The 17,950-nt window shown below is 40.3% G+C and overlaps 1 protein-coding gene across 1 annotated transcript in view; it reads left to right on the plus strand.

Annotated features, from left to right (window-relative positions):
* Positions 1 to 10,062, plus strand: part of wdr75 (WD repeat domain 75) — a 33,710-nt gene extending 23,648 nt beyond the window's left edge. Inside the window, exons 15-21 of the mRNA XM_062067658.1 lie at positions 2,424 to 2,518; positions 2,602 to 2,697; positions 2,800 to 2,969; positions 3,051 to 3,110; positions 4,978 to 5,121; positions 9,075 to 9,166; positions 9,670 to 10,062. Of these exons, the coding sequence (XP_061923642.1) occupies positions 2,424 to 2,518; positions 2,602 to 2,697; positions 2,800 to 2,969; positions 3,051 to 3,110; positions 4,978 to 5,121; positions 9,075 to 9,166; positions 9,670 to 9,886 (874 nt within the window). The 3' untranslated portion in view covers positions 9,887 to 10,062. The remainder of the gene's footprint in view (positions 1 to 2,423; positions 2,519 to 2,601; positions 2,698 to 2,799; positions 2,970 to 3,050; positions 3,111 to 4,977; positions 5,122 to 9,074; positions 9,167 to 9,669) is intronic.
* Positions 10,063 to 17,950: the final 7,888 nt, after the last annotated feature.

Raw genomic sequence — 17,950 nt, forward strand, 5'->3', positions numbered from 1 at the left:
AACACGGACGAACGAGCAAGAATAGTGTAATGGCAACAAAACCTAGTTTTTCCAACTGAAAAATAAATACACTTTAATATGTTTAATATGTATTTATGCTAATTGTTTGCTTAGAGAAATGAGTCCATTTAATTTTTTTGTTTATTTGGGATAAATAAGTTACTTACCTTCCAATGAGTACAATGATGAACAATTCTACAGTAATAAGAAATAAAAGTTTATCATTTTAAATGGTTACTTGCATTATTATATATTATGACTGCATTATTTGGTCACAAAATATTGCTTGCAATAACATCGTTTATCGGCAATAATTTGTGAGACACTATATTGTCCAACAAAATTTGAAAAGTAACCTCACTGTATAATTTGTATTGGTTATTTCATCAGGTTTAGAGCATGATGTAGACACAAGCTGTGAGTCTGTCTGCATAAAGTAGATTATTGCATCTTGTTCTAATGTGTGGCACCTTGAGACAAGAATACTGTATGTTGTCAGTCTAAAAGCAACATGTCTTCCTTCACCTGTTATATTCGCAGTTTTATGCATTTATAGGTGTAAAATATAAAAATCGCAATTTTGGAGAGAAATTTGCAGTTAGGTTTTTTTCTCAAAATTTGTTCAGCCATAGTATTTACATTGCCGTACACAGTGTTGGGTTAGTTACTGAAAACCAGTAACTAGTTACAATTACTAGTTACTTAATTTCAAAAGTAACTCAGTTACTTACATCAAAAAGTAATGCGTTACTGTGAAAAGTAACTATTTAGTTACTTCTTTTTTTCTTTTCTTTTTTAAAGCTCCCATTAATGCCCTTTTAGCCTTAATTTCAGTACTGTTATTGCACTGGAGAATAATACAATCTGTTGATCAACTTGACATGCATTTTTATTTTCATTTTAACATAATTAATGAAAAACAGTGCAACATAAAAAGGCATTTCTCCTTTCTTTAAACTTGGACCAATGACCATTAATAAAAAACAAGTTAAAGTGCAACATAAGAAGGCACATCATCTTCCTTGAAACATAGATAGTGAAATAAAGCCTGACATCTGGAGTGATGCTGCTGTCTTCCACACTTGGAGCCATGGATTGTAGAATCCTTGTTTTCAGTGGCAGGATCATTGACACAAGTTTCAGTGCTCAGTAGAGATGTAACACTTTTGAGGGGTTTAAGCACCTGGAGGACCTCCTCTGCCACTCTCACATCATCATCAGACAGGTTGATGATGTCTTTGACATTTGCCTTCAGGGTCTTGTGGGTCAATGCAGAGTATATAGCTGCCTGCCGCTGCAACATATCATAAGTGGAGTTCCACTTCGTTGGGACATCATGTATGAGCTTTATGAGTAGGCAGCTTTAGCATTTCTTGCTTTGTCTTAAGCACATGAGCAACTGTTGTGCTAGGAAACCTCCTTCCTGGTCCATCCTATTGACTGAGATTCCCTTCTGTGATGCCAAATTCACTACATGTGCAAAGCACCTACCTTTGGTCCCAGTCCTGCCTCATTCACTGCAATTATTTGATTTTTGGCATTATCACTTGTGACTGGGATATCTTTATCTTCCATTCCTCCACTGCTTGTGTCAGTACCTGCGCAATGTGACTCTTGTAGAGGGGGCGTGTCTTCTCATCTGCCAGTCTGCTGTGATAAAGTGAGCGCTTATCGTCACATAGTTTCCCTGGACGTGCACCAGTCTGTCGTGAGCGCAACAGATGATGCTCGGGATAGTTCATCCACAACTTTTTTCTTCTCTTGCTCATAAAAATCTGGCATAATCTTATCGCTGAAGTGGGTGCACGACGGGATGTCGTAACGTGGCTCAAGCACGTTCAGCATGTGTTTAAAACCCTCGTTTTGCACAACGGAGTCTGCACCTATAAACACACCGATTAAATGGCGCGGGGTGTTCAAGCTCCTCCGTTACTCCGCTCGCCATGACCACGCTGTGTGTGGACTGAACGTGCATGCGAACAACCTTTTTGTTTTGTTTTATATATCAAACCGCGGATCACGTGTGTGCCTCCCCTTCCCACACCCACACCCAGACACACACACACACGCCTCTTTTCTTCTCTCTGGCTTGTGACAGAGGAAGATTTAGAAGAACGACACCGCAGCGCATCTGTTTCTAGCCGATACTACATAAAAAATAACGTAAAATAACGCAGTAACGCATCATGTAGTAACGGTAACTGAGTTACTGAATATAAAAAAATAACGCGTTAGATTACTAGTTACCGCCGAAACTAACGGCGTTACAGTAACGCGTTACTTTGTAACGCGTTAGTCCCAACACTGGCCGTACATTGTCATAATGACAATAATAATTTGTTTTAAAACGCATGTTTTATTATTTTAAGTCTTCAACAACAAAACGTTTAAAAGCTGAAGGAACTTTTTTTTCCATCCACCAGGTATCTTTGTTTTGGGCGACTAAGCTGCTCCAAATATTTGCTGGCAACGACCGAGAAGAACCTGCTCTGCTGTTGGAATCTCCTCACTTGCTCATGTAAAGCTCTCACACTAAAATTGGAGTTAGTATACATATAGGTTGTCAAACTTCTAACAGTGCTTTCTTGGCCTTTGTGCTAGTGGAGTGGAGCACCTCCATGGAAATCAGCTTGCTGCTGGCTGACCCACTGTCTGAGAACATGGCTGCTTTCTGCAGTCAAGATGAATGCACCGACTGTAAGATTTGCGCTGTGTGCACGCTGTTTTCACTCTACTGGTTTCAGATCATTAAGGCGTTACCCTTGTTACTTTTAAGTTTCTACTGTGGTTTCTTTTCAGTGTTTGTCTTTAAGCCCAGTGAGCCAAGGCCGCTGTTTTGCCAGAAGGCAGTGTGTCCGCACAAGGTAGTGGCAGCTGTCTTTACCCCGAGGGAGAAGATGCAAGAAAACTGTGAGGAGAGCTGCCAGTGGCTAAACCAATCCCAGCTGTACTTCCTTACCCAGCACATGGTGGGTGAAGTCCCTTTGTTTATTCAAGGGGTTGTCATTTACTGACAATTTACATAACTAACATGCAACTTTCGTCTGCAGGACCTCAAGACATTTTTCACCAAGACAGAGGAGAACCAACTGATGGCATCTAACAAACCGGTACAGCATCATAATGCTCCATGGTTGAAAATATTCCGCCGGTTAACATGTTGGTTGACAATGTTTTCCATAAGATATAGAAATATCCTTTCCCAGGGTCAAACTGTTGCGGCCATTGGCATTTGCAGATACCATTGCAGCTTCTATGCCATTGCAGCTTCTATGCCCCCCCCTGGGCGAGACCCATTTTTGCTAATTTTGTGTGTGAATGCATAAAGGATGCAGCTTAATAAATACACCAAATAGAAGAAAAACTGCCATGTTGTTTAACTAGAATGCATACATTTGTACTTATTGTAACGCTAAACCAGTTCTCAGGCACATGGTCAATTTATCAATAGCTCCTTGTGCACTCCTAGAAACGCACATGCCAGAAACAGCCACTGCCTCCAGTGTTCTATACTAATTCAATATGAGCCTTATTCTCCCGTTTAGGGTCATATCGTGATTTTTTTGTCTTCATTTTAAACACTTATTTGTGGTCTACACCAGTGTTTTTAACCATAGGGTCATCTGTCATTTTGACGTTAGTTTTTCTGACGAAATAAACCAAAATATTACGTCGATACATAGTTCTAAACATAATCCAGCTCATAAACTTATAATTAAACATGCTTTTATTTCGTGAAAGTATGATTTTTGCGGCCGTATTTGATGCACTCTGCTGCTACATTCATGCAGCTTTAGTAACCAGCAGACTCTCTAACACGCACCCGACGACGCATAAACATAAAAAAAATGCACAGAACGAACAAAAAATAACTTATTACCCTTATTTTGCATAAATCTTCATTAACTTTGAACCAACAATCACAGAGAAATTGTGACTTTTGTGTAAAGTATGTCAACTGTGGTGGCTGCTTCAGTGTAAGCTGTGTGGCTGTTGACCAAGAATGCCTTGCTGTCCCCTACGTGTGCAAGTATAAGCTTCGTACAACATGTGGCCGGGCTGGCACGCTGTTTGTGCTGGCCATAGAGGACAATAAATGCAGCGCTCTTTGTGCTGGCTATAGAGGACAGTAAATGCAGTGCTAGTAGAGCACGCCCCTAATTTAGTTGTTAGGGTGAAAATTGGAGAATATTTGCCCCGGGAGATTTCTAGGAGAGGCACTGAGATCCGTAAGTCTCCTGGGAAAATCGGGAGGGTCGGCAGGTATGCAGCTGAGCCGCATCAAAGAGGTCAAAGAGCCACATGCGGCTCCGGAGCCGCGGGTTGCCGACCCCTGCTCTAGTGGTACACGTACCACAGTTTGATAATCACTGATCTAGACCACAAAGAATTGTTTTAAATGTAGATTAAAATCATTTTAGGTGCCCTTTAAATAGTCACTTAGTTGATCACAATCCAAATGAAATCGAACGTCTGATAGAACCAGGATGTTCAAACACGGCAAACATACGCGTGTCCCCTCCTGCTCTGGTCGCACTCACGAGACTGTGCATTTTGATTCTTCATCATTAATACAGAGTAGTGTATGATCCTTTTATCCTCATCTCAATTAATGTTTCCAGGGGCCTCAATTGAAGCGATCAGAATACATGCGGTAACTTTGGAAGTGTCTTTAATCATGTTGTGTGGTGTACACTGCATTCCAACTTTAAGTGCAATGTGAGGTTTTACCATCTTGGGGTGCTGGATTTATTCCAGCTTCAGAGGCGTATTCATTAAGAAATAGACTTAAAAAGGCCTGAGGGGAATATATTAGAAATAGGTATAATGTGGTTTTTCCCACAATACCATATATTGTATTTACATCGCATTTTCATCAACCACATTAAGTGTTCGTAGTCACTGATTTTCTATCTCTGAACTGTTTAATTTGGTGAAGGCAGTCAATATATGTGAGAATGTTCTTACCCTTTCTAGCTTGTGATCGATGACTCTGTCGCCATGACCCCGTTTCACCTGTTGCTGGGCAGCCATCGACAAGAGCAAGACAATCCAAGGCCTTTGAGCAGTGAGGCTGCCGAGAGAACTCAGCCTCCTCAGAGCTCTGCTGCTGTCAAGGAGGTCAGAACTGTGACTTTTTGCATTCGCTAAATAAGAATTAGCATAATAGTACAGGAGTATCTCAACTCATAAGCTTAATTGGTTTTGTGATGGAGGTCTGAACTCAAAACACTAGTATGTCAAATCAGCGTCTCCCATTGAAATCAATTTAATTAACAGCACAAAATAAATAGTAGCATGTGTTTTAAAAACAAACTTTTAGATAACAAATATTGTATACAAACATTACAATATACCGTAATTTCCGGACTATAAGCCGCACCTGACTATAAGCCGCACCAGCTAAATTTAGGGGAACATACAGATTGCTCCATATATAAGCCGCACCCGACTATAAGCCGCAGGGTTTTGATGTGTAATTACCGTAGTATATAGGGGTTCCTGCTACCACGGAGGGGATTGTCGGGACAGAGATGACTGTTTGGGAACGCAAAGCGTCCCATTTATTAACAATAAATCTTTCAATCATTCAATCAAACTTTCACATCTTTGACATGGCGAACAGCATTCGTGCAGAGTACAAATAATACAACGGTGCAAAGTAATACAAAGTGCTCACCTGTACGTTATCAAAATAACCAGCCTACCGGTATATGAAAAGTCAGTCTTTAATCATTGTGTCATCGTCTTCCTCCTGCGTACTAAAACCACCGAAATCCTCTTCGTCGGTGTCGGAGAAGAACAGGCCGTAAATAAGCCGCACCCTTGTATAAGCCGCAGGGACCAGAACGAGGGGAAAAAGTAGCGGCTTATAGTCCGGAAATTACGGTAATGAAGTACAAACTACAGTCATTTTATGAAATAATGTAATGTACAGCATTTACCATGGAGAGTGGACTTCTTTCCAGCAGCTTTTCTATATTTTCATGGAAAAATGTCTGCCATTTAGATATTGCCATATTTTCCGGACTATAGAGCGCACCGGTATAAAAGCCGCACCCACTACATTTTGAAGAAATAAATATATTTCCTAGATTAGCCGCACCGGACTATAAGCCACAAATATATGCCTTGTAAATTAAGATATTTACACTGAAAGATTTTTAAATGCTTAGTTGCATATCTTTTTTCCAAATGGTGCCAGTAAAACGGCTGATCGGACAAAACAGAAGTCATCGTCATGAACCCACTAGCTGCGGAAGCTAGCTCTCTAATCAGCTAAATGGACTCAATAACTCCACGGTGACGTGTTGCTAGGGATGATGTTTGATAAGAAATTATCGAGTTCGAGCCTATTATCGAATCCTCTTATCAAACCGATTCCTTATCGATTCTCTTATCGAGTCCAGATAGGTTGTTGTATATGGAAAAAAACACACAATATTTGGTTTAACAAAAGCTCACTTTTATTATATAAGAAAAAAATGCAATCTAATAAATAAATAAATATTGACTGTTGTTACCCAAAGTATATTAAGTGGGATTTTTCAGAAAAACAAATATATACAGTAACACAAAAACAACCTGTCTCCACGATCACTATAGGTGTATAAATAATAATATAGTGTTAAATAAAATCAGTCCCTTGGGCACAAAACTGAAAATAATACAGCTTTCCAAAAAGTGCAATTCTGCTGCTATTTGACATAACGTTTGTTATGATGCTTTGACATTTTTGCACTTTATTTCTTTATTGAAAGAAAATTCTATGAAGAGAAAAGTTATTTGCAAATGTGGATACAATGCTAAAAAAATGAAAAGTTAAAGCTAAAAAAAGAAATACACTTTGAGTTAACATTATTTCCTAATAGGGGGAAAGATGTTATGAGCTAGGGAATATAACAACTACACTACCCAGCATGCAACAGGAGTGACGAGCATGCGCGGTAGCCCCGAAAAGTGTTGTTGCATATTGTCACCCGGCAGCTAAGAATGAGCACGCTGTGAAAGTAAACGTCAAGAACTCAGCCAACACGCCTCGTCTGCATTATTTATAATTAGACAGACACCACATAGACAGTGTGATTTTGTTTTGTTTACAAGGAAAGAAAAACGAAAGTTAAAAAAGGGAGATGTCATATATGTATGTGCTGCGGTTGCTTTAAGAACGTTGTGACAGCTGCCGTAAAGGAGGTGCGTTGATAGCCTGGTTGCTATGTTTCCGGTTGGTCGTAAAAGTGTTGGTCATGTGTTTGTACCCTGCTCAAATCTCTCAGTAAAATTATTCATTGGATTATACCTTTTGTTTTGAACTTTATTACACCTTGGAGCGCTTTTTCCCGTCCATTTTTTTCCTACTTTCGCTATCTGCGCCTAATGACTGAGCTACGTGACGCCATTTCTTGTGATGTCCCACGGGGCATTTCTGGTCGGGACGGGATTCGTTCCCAGGGATTCGAATAAAGAACTAACTCTTTTTCTTTACTATAGTGGTCTCGATAACGGGTACCGGTTCTCAAAAAGGGATTCGAGTCCGAGGACTCGGTTCTTTTCTTATCGAACAACCGAGAAAACCGGTTTCGAGTATCATCCCTACGTGTTGCTGAGTTTACTAAGAACATTTGTGAAACAAACGATACACAAAGAATGCCTTTGTAAGTTAATAATACTAACAGACACTTGTAAATGTGTTAGCATACTAGCTAATGCTGCTTGCTTGAATACATTACAATAGCACGTACAAATATGCATGAAAACAGCCTTACAGAAATCACAGACTTTTTAGTAAATATGAATAGTTTCAGTAGTATTGTGAAACTTACAAACATTGCTTATAGTAATGAAGGAAGAATCCATACGAGTAGAAACGGCATGGACGGACGGTAAGAAGACGGAAAGGCACTTGTACTTCCGCTTCAAGGCACTAAGCAGAAAGAAATTCTGCGAACTCGTCCAAAAAATGGTGCCACAGCACAAAAAAACCACATTCAGTGTCTTTGCTTGTTTTGTTTTTTTACTATTTGCTTAATGGCCGTCAGCCAAGAAAATCTGAAAATTGGCCGCAACATTTTATAAGCTTTTTTAAGAGGATCAAAGCATAGGAAAAAAGTAGCAGATTATGGTCCAGAATTTATGGTATTTTAACATTCTTGGCTGGCATTAGACTCATTCTTCTTAAGTATGGTGCAGACCAGCATTGCTACGCTCCAATTGCTACGGCATGTCATATTTTTTATGTCTTTCTTTAATTCAATCAATATCATCCATCCAATATCTTATCTGTATTGTAAAGTTCAAATTTGAATGACAGTAAAAAGGAAGTCTAAGTCTAATATAGATCTCTAGCTATAAACTAATGCAAGCGAGTAAGACTAGATGCTCTTACCGGGTTCACTGGAATTTGCTATGCCAAATAATGGCAGGGATGCTTTTAATTCAAATGTTTGCTTGTAACTTAAAGCATAACAATTACCTATTATAACAGAACACTTTTAGGTTTAGGTACTACCACAGATTACTTGAAGAATGACGCTATACAAATCCTGGTAATTGTGTGTGATTTTGGATTGAGCCCATCTTGAATTTAATCTTCAATTCAGTTGGTTTGTAGCCTGAAGGATAACAATGTGACAACATCTCATTTGGACAGCATTATTCTGCTGGTATTGAAACAGAATTGACATTACCATGGTTGTTTTTACAAATGTAACCATACTATAGTATAATTTTATTGTTCAGCTCATGTTATTACTTATTCTGTGTTATGTGTTTTATGTTGCACGATTGCGCAGAGTAAAATTCCTAGTTTGTGAAGCCGGTCTCAAACAATGGCAATAAAACTCTTCTGATTCTGATCATTTTATTGCCAGGGACTGCAGATGGAAATTAGCTATTTAGCTATAATCTGCTGCAGAACATATCGGTCTTTGAGCTTAATGTTTCTGTGCCTTGTCCCTTCAAATAAAGACTAAAATAGAATGTTTGAAAATATATATTTTCTCTCGTATGTCCATCCTAAATAATGATGTTAAAATGTTGCCTGACTATTCTTTGACTCTTTTTACCGTTGACAGCTTCTGCAGACCCCAGCCCACGTCCTCCCCTCGACGCCTTTCCTCTGCTCCATGTTTGTACAGTCCCTGCTCATCTCTGTCACTGACTCCAGGTCAGTTACCCTTTGATTATGGTAAATGGGTTATACTTGTATAGCGCTTTTCTACCTTCAAGGTACTCAAAGCGCTTTGACACTATTTCCACATTCACCCATTCACACACTGATGGCGGGAGCTGCCATGCAAGGCTCTAACCACGACCCATCAGGAGGAAGGGTGACGTGTCTTGCTCAAGGACACAACGGACGTGACGAGGTTGGTTGAAGGTGGGGATTGAACCAGGAACACTCAGGGTGCTGGCACGGCCACTCTCCCAACTGCGCCACGCCGTCCCCAGCCTTACAAATCCAATGTTTATAGACACATTTAAAATATTTTCTGTCCCTTGGAAAACTGAACAAAGACCAATTTATTTGTTTTTCTTGGCGTTTCGTAGGAATGTGTATTCAATTTCACAATTTTCAACTGAACCTGAGGCACATCACGTGGAAATACTTGTTTATTACTGAAAATGTGCAGACTCATGCTAACCCCTGGTTGTTTCCCATGCCCTCAGAGAAGAAAAGCATGCAGATGAGGAAATGGAAAGCGAGAAAGAGGAAGAGGACTCGGAGGAGGAAATGGAATCCGGAGTCTCGAGACCCAAGCAGGCGTCGGTGGAAGGTGAGGCAGCACAATCTGCAGCCCCCCCTCTAACGAGAGCACAGGCCAAAGAACTGAGGAGAGTGAAAAAACTTGACCACAGCTGGCTGAGCAGCATTCTGGACTGCTAACAACCATTAGACTGTCACTGCTGGACTTAATTATTCCCTTCCCAACATTTGGTTATCATTATTTGGACTGCGAACATTAAATTGCGTGAACTGAAAAACAGAAATGAGAACGTCACAATGAGTATTTGTCATTTTTATTGATTTATTTTGCAATAAATATTTGTGTTTTTTTCATAGTAACATGTTTTTACATTTAAGACCAGGTACGTGGATTGGAATTCCACTAAGTAACCTCAACATTTAGGTTACGTTCACACTGCATGGTCTTATGTCCAATTTGTATTTTTTTGTCAAACCAGATCTTTTTAGTGGCTGTTCACATTAAAAAAAATTGATTTCTAATGTGAATGCAATCTGACCCGTATGCGGCTTGCGCACATGACGTCATGACGCTGCACGCAGTGTTTATGGAAGTAAACATGGCTTCCACTCTTGTCTGTCTCAGTACTGGCGCATTTGTGGCAATTTCGAGTATTTTGTGCAATCAAAGTCAACATTTTCTGAACCGAATTATTGCGCTCAGAAGATGAAGAATGAAGAGGACAAGTATTTTTGCACTTGCAGCTTTACAGGATATTTTGCTTGAAGAGCGTTTCTGGGCAAGCAGTCCAAGACAGGAGTGGTGGAAGTTTCATGTGAGTTCCATAAACATTTTATTGTCACCCGTTTTCTGATCCGTTGCCAACTATTTTGGCGAATAATTTTGATGACGTTCTGTAGGATGAATGCGACCGGAGCGCGGGAGCGTTCACATTGAGGAGGCATCGCATATAAATCCAATTTATTTCTACATACGAAACACTTGCCTATGTCAGATATGAAAATTTCGGAATTGCACTGTTCACACAGACGTGAAAAATCCGATACAGGTCGCATATGGGCCAAAAAATCGGAATTGACCTGCAGTGTGAACAAAGCCTTAGAAAGTGTTCTCTTTTTTTTAACATTAATAACATGCACTTTTGAAAGTATACATTTGAAGCATACGACAAATGGGTGGTACTTAAAGAAGGTGGTATTTGAAGATGTGATTCACACAAATTGGGGTACTTTAGTGAGGTTCCAATTATAGTTTTATGCTGACGATACTGATCATGATCATTCATCACATGTACTAACTACATTTTTCCATTTATTTATGAGTGCTATTGACGTATAACTATCACCACAATATTTAAACTACTTGCTTTATTCTATTTTATTACATAAAATTATTTAACCAAAAGAAAGTCAATAGTTTACAAGTAAACAAAAGCAACAATGACTATTACTCATTTAAATCCCTTGGGTTTTGCCCTTCTTTAAAGAATACTTGCCAATTATTTCCTGGCGTTGTTTCAAGCTAGCTTAGCTTAGCTATTAGCATACCTGCTCCTGGCTTGCTGTCATTGTGTAACACGTCAAGGCTCGTCCTCCAGTAATAATATACATAACGATATGCAACAAACTAGAAAGTGCAATTTATTTGTCGTAATGGAAGTGATTATTTATTTAGGGGGGTGGAGACACAGTTGCTAACCGCTTGGGGGACCAAAAATAAATAGTGCCATTGACGGGATCTGTGATTGTGATTGGCATTAAAATACATTAATTTGCAATGGCTGATTACATTTATTTAAATTGTGATGAATTTTCATTTGAGGAAAGTGACGTTTTAAAACCACCAGACCCAAGTACCGGTGTTGCTTTTGTGTTGCTATACATTACATTTTCTTTACAAGTATGGAATCACCAGACTCTGGGAATGTTCATTCAGTCGTTTAAATTTGTAGAAAAAAGCAGATTAGTCAGCAGTTAAAAAGGAGTGTTCACCCCTTGGAGAGCTGTTGCACCAAGTGGATTGACATGAATCATGTCTCCGACACAAGAGATGTCAGTTGAAACAAAGGAGAGGGTTATCAAACCTCAAAAAGGTCAATCATCACGCAATGTTGCAAAAGATGTTGATTGTCTAAAATCCGCACCAAGTACAAACATGGGAAGGCTGTAAAAGGCAAGCATACTGGTAGACCAAGGAAAACAGCAAAGCGTCGAGACAGCAAATGTGGTGGAAACTGTGGTCACCGTGAGACAGAACTGTTAAGAAACGGCCTGAAGGAAATGGGATTTTAATACAAAAAAGCCCAACGAAAGCAGTCATTAACACCTACACAGAAAAAAACTAGTTTACACTAGGTTAAAGAAAAGTAATTGTGGACTATGGATGACTGGATAAAAGTCATATTCTGTGCAGAATCGTAAATCTGCATTGGGCAAGGTGATGATACTGTAACTTTTGTTTGGTGCTTTTCCAAAGAGATTAATGAAGACGACTGCCTGAAGAAAACGTGCACAATTCCACAGTCTTTAGCTGCGTTTCCATTGAAGTTTTTTTGCAAAATATTAGCCCATCCACCCATTTTCTACCGCTTGTCCTTTTCTGGGTGGCGGGGGGTGCTGGAGCCTATCCCGGCTGCACACGGGCGGAAGGCGGGGTACACCCTGGACAAGTCGCCACCTTATCGCAGGGCCAACATATAATAGCGATATTTCCAAAATTTCGATAAAGTACATTTGCGACTTGTAGGTGTTTCCATTAAAGGGTGTTTTGCGTCATGACGTGTAATTCTCTTAAAATCTCATCCCGCGAGACTCCAATTTGAGGAAGATATTGCAGCCACTGCTGTTGCCATGACGTCAATAGAAGACGAAGGCAGCGGGTTATCACGCAAAGGCAACGTCCTTATGGCCCACTTGACACTTGTTTGGGCATGAGGGTCTCTCCGAGCTTGTGGGTCGGTCTTTATTGCGGGGTAAGGCACCCGTGAGACAGCCCGGTGCGGCAGTGCCGCCTCGCTAGATCCGTCTGCCCTAGTTGTCCTACATTGGCGCCATGCCGGTTCTGTGTTTAGATGCCCTCTAAATGCGAAATAAGTGTTTCCATCATGCTTTTGCAGAAAAAAACGTCAATTTTAAAATGTCTCAAAAAATCCCTGATGAGAGCAGCAACATTTAAAAGCGATATTTGAGAGTTATTGTTTTTAAATATGGTTGTTTCTATTACCAGTTTCTTATTTAGATTTTGCGCATTTCTCGGGGTAATGGAAACGCAGCTATTGATGATATGGGGGTTAAAGGCCTACTGAAACCCACTACTACCGACCACGGAGTCTGATAGTTTATATATCAATGATGAAATCTTAACATTGCAACACATGCCAATACGGCCGGGTTAACTTATAAAGTGCAATTTTAAATTTCCGCGAAACTTCCGGTTGAAAACGTCTCGGTATGATGACGTTTGCGCGTGACGTCACGGAGTGAACGGAAGTATTCGGACCCCATTGGATCCAATACAAAAAGCTCTGTTTTCACCACATAATTCCACAGTATTCTGGACATCTGTGTTGGTAAATCTTTTGTAATTTGTTTAATGAACAATGAAGACTGCAAAGAAGAAAGCTGTAGGTGGGATCGGTGTATTAGCGGCGGCCTATAGCAACACAACCAGGAGGACTTTGAGATGGATAGCAGACGCGCTAGCCGCCGACCTCACCTTGACTTCCTCCGTCTCTGGGCCGCCGACCGCATCTATGATCAGATTAAGTCCTTCGTCGCTCCGTCGATCGCTGGAACGCAGGTGAGCACGAGTGTTGATGAGCAGATGAGGGCTGGCGTAGGTGGATAGCTAATGTTTTTAGCATAGCTCTGTGGAGGTCCCGTAGGTAAGTTAGCTTCAATGGATTCGTTAGCAACAGCATTGTTAAGCTTCGACAGGCTGGAAAGCATTTACTGTACACCAGGGAGTACTGTAATTACCTAACGTTACATTATTATTTTCCATAACAATTTAGCCCCCTCCACAATATTAACCCGACGTTAAAACAGAACTAGCTATTTACTGATTAGCAATTGCCGAATCATGTAACATTAGCTTAATGCTAAAAAGCCAGGTTACTATCACATTCTGTAACAGACAAATACTTTCATGTAGGCTAACGTTACCTACCTGCTACCTCTGTCTTTTTCTTGTTTCTCCTCCTCTTCTTTTCTCTTTTTTCTTCCCTGGGCACCTGACAGTTTTGGCCGTTTTGACATCTTGTGTTGATTTTTTGATGTGGTAAGAGTCATGATACGGGAAGGGAGGGGGCGCACCGTGCGGGGGGTTGGGGGGGGGGGCGTAATGTTGTAACAAATAATATTTCTATTAAATAGGCTTTACTTTGCATTTTAATTAACGTCGGATTATTTTTTGGATTTAGAAATAATAGTACCAACTCTTTTTTTTTTTTTTTCTCTCCAACATTTGTGGCACTGGCGTGGCGCCCCCTGATGGACGGCGCCCTTAGCATTTGCCTATACGGCCTATGCCACGGGCCGGCCCTGCCTTCAAGGATGTTGGGCCTCTCATCCAAGTTGGCTTAATCAGTTCGTGCTCATTGACTCAGATTGATCAGATCTAGTCTTAGACTTGGATTCCAGTTGCGATCGATTGCATGCCCTGAGAATAATGCATCTTGCCATAAACCAAAAATTGAAGACTTTCTATGAAGAAAGATACATAGATCAATGTCATGGTGTGCAAATAGTCCGGATCTCAGTCCAATTAAACATCTGTGGTAGAAATTGAAGAAAATGGTCCAGGGCAAGGCTCCAACCTGCAAAGCTGATCCGACAACAGCAATCAGAAAAACACATTTTAACTGCTCAAACAGATGGGACTTAAAGGGGTGCCTTGAGGAACACCTCAGTTATGAAAATCACAAGTTATGACCACATTGTTCGATGTTTACTAGCAAGGTTAAAATGTCAACGCAAGGATCTGCCCATGTGTATACTGCTGTCCAAGTCCTACAACAGGAAGCTCTCTACGGTTTTTAGGAATTTGCTCCGAAAGTGTTTGTCTCCCAGGTTTTGAACTGAACTCGTGGGGCCGGTATGGTGTCATTCCTGGGCCAGATTTGGCCCCCCAGACTTCTAGTTAACCTAACGATCACTGATATAGAGCTGGTGCAAATTCAAGTTTTCACTTAGGTGTTACACCGTTGTTTTCCAAGTAAAAAAAAAAAAGTGGTATGACCACAGTCTAGATAAATGTCACCTACACTTGTGCATCCACTTACAAGTTTAGTTGGTTTTGTGACGGAGCTCTTTACTCAAAACACTTGTATCTCTAATTAACGTTTCCCATTGAATTGAATAGAAATCCATTTCATTTTTAAAAAGTAACATTTCTTTTTTAAATTAAAAAAAAGATGCACTTTTAGATAATCCATCTACAATATAATGTACTACTAACAACTACAGTAGTTTGGTGAACTATTGTAATAATTATCTACAGTATTTACTAGGGATGTCTGAAAATGGCTTTTTGCCGATATCCGATATTCCGATATTGTCCAATTACCGATAGCGATATCAACCGATACCAATGTCAACCGATACCGATATATACAGAAGTGGAATTAACACATTATTATGCCTAATTTGGACAACCAGGTATGGTGAAGATAAGGTCCTTTTTAAAAAATATTAATAAAATAAAAAAGAAAGTAAAACAATATAAAAACAGTTACATAGAAACTAGTAATTAATGAAAATGAGTAAAATTAACTGTTAAAGATTAGTACTATTAGTGGACCAGCAGCACGCACAATCATGCGTGCTTACGGACTCTATCTCTTGCAGACTGTATTGATATATATTGATATATAATGTAGGAATCAGAATATTAATAACAGAAAGAAACAACCCTTTTGTGTGAATGAGTGCAAATGGGAGAGGGAGGTTTTTTGGGTTGGTGCATTAATTGTAAGTGTATCTTGTTTTTTTTTTATGTTGATTTAATAAATAAAAAAAACGATACAGATAATAATAAAAAACCGATACTGATCATTTTCGATATTACATTTTAAAGCATTTATCATATTATCGGACATCTCTAGTATTTACCTTGGAGAGTGGACTTCTACGGTATTGCCCTTCAGATGCTTCTCCATCAAACACACCAGCAGCAGCTTTTCTATACTTTCATGGATACATGTTTGCCATTTAGATATTATTTGACCATTCTTGGCTAGCCTTACACTCATTTTGCTTTAATATGGTGCAAAGTTGTCCATGTTTTTGGTGATGTCTTTCTTTAATTCAATGGAAGTCATGTCCATCTCCAGCTATAAACTAATGCTAGCGAGTAAGACCAGATATTCTGCGTGGATTGCAGGGTTCTCTGTGGTATTTGCTATGCCAACTAATGGCAGCGATGCACGTAACTCCAATTTTTTGCATGCAATTTTAAAAATAACTAGCCGAGAGACCTAGCTCTTATCTCTTAATTTGAGGTACCACTGTATTTGTGAATAATACTTCACAGTTGTCCACTTAAATGTTCAAGTTCAAACCGCTTTAGTTGTGACAGTATTTTGTGTTGCATTTTAAAGAGGCCGAATGTTATGTTGTGTAGTGTGTGCAGAAAAACACCAAAGCTGGTAAAATTAGCAATCAGGGTCAATTCTAAACGTTTTTTGAAGATAAAGTTCCGTATAAAAAGGAGCAAAACCTGAAGCCGTGAGTAGGCAGTTTTAGAAGATTGAATTTTGTTCCCACAGTCCCACTTGAATGAGTAGTTTCCATTTCCTTACTTTTGCGGGTGCTTCAGTTGGCAGTAGAAATATTTTGACTGAACACGCATTCAAGTCAAGTTTTATGATCACTGCTTTTGTCAGCTGATACCACGGGGTCAACCTACATTTCCTTATCAAGTATGGCTGTTTATGTGCTACTTTTACTGGGACTGTAAAATAGATCCCTTAAATATGGAAGGCAGAATGGGATTATTTTTGCCATCTGTCATTGAATGCAATAGAACGCTTTATTGTCATCAAACATGGGACCATCACGAAAATACAGGTGGCTACCCTGTTATGTGCCGTTGAAATACAATGTAAACAATAACATGTTAAAAATAAATACCAGTGTGAACAGCAGTGCAACAGTGAAAAACGGTGTGAGCTATTGGGACGATTTAATATCCTAATGGCCCACGGGTAAAAACTGTTTGTCCTGCTCTTGTGTGACTAAAATCTCTTCCCTGATGGCAGCAGGTTGAATAAGTGCTGCGGGGTGAGAGGTGTCTGCCAGGATTTTCTTTGCCCTGCCGAGGCAGCGAGATTGAGCAATGTATTCTAGAGAGGGCAGCGGGCGGCCGATAATCTTCTTCGCTGTCCTGGTCACCCTCTTGAAGGCCTTCCTGTCTGCAGCAGAGCACGCAGCAAACCACACAGTTACGCAGTACATCAGCAATAGCTCTATGGTGTCCCGATAAAAAGATAACTGCAGTTCCTCCAAAGCGCACAAAGAAAGTGGACTCTTTGCTATAACTTTTTGGCCAGTGCTGAAATGTTGACTGTCCATGTCGTGGAGCATATTCCCCTTTCTTTCTCCTAAAATCAATGACCATCTTCTTGGTCTTTGTGGCGTTCAGCCTCAGTTGTTCTTGGTGTACCACGCTACTAGCGCTTGTATTTCCTCTCTGTAAGCTGTTTCATTACCCTCAGGATCAGGTCCGCTACTGAGCCGTTGTTGGTGAACTTGATGATGGTGTTTGAGAGGATGAATGGGGACACAGTCATACGAATATAGGGTCAAGAAGGGGGCTCAAGACGCAGCCCTGAGGGGAGGCAGTGCTGAGTGACAGGGTGGAGGAGCACAGTTGGCCAACTTTAACAACCTGGTGTCGGTTGGTCAGAAAGTTTTTTTTATTCAGGAGCAGATGAAGCCTGTAGACCCAGGAAGGCTCAGCCACCCACTAGGATGTTGTGGATGATGGTATTGAACGCTGAGCTGTAGTCGACGAACAGCATTCTGACATAGGTATCCGGGAGTTTCAGATGTTCCACAGCTAAGTGGAGAGCAGTGGTGATGCCGTCCTCTGGGGAACGGTTTGGCCTGTAGGCAAACTGGTGTGGATCAAAGTCTCTGGGGGAGGCTGGCTTTGATATATTGGAGAACAAGCCTTTCAAAACACAGATGTCAGTGCCACTGTTCTGTAGTCCATCCATCCATCCATTTCTACCGCTTGTTTTT

The sequence above is a fragment of the Entelurus aequoreus genome, linkage group LG13 (genome assembly GCF_033978785.1).
Source record: "Entelurus aequoreus isolate RoL-2023_Sb linkage group LG13, RoL_Eaeq_v1.1, whole genome shotgun sequence".
Lineage (NCBI taxonomy): Eukaryota > Metazoa > Chordata > Actinopteri > Syngnathiformes > Syngnathidae > Entelurus > Entelurus aequoreus.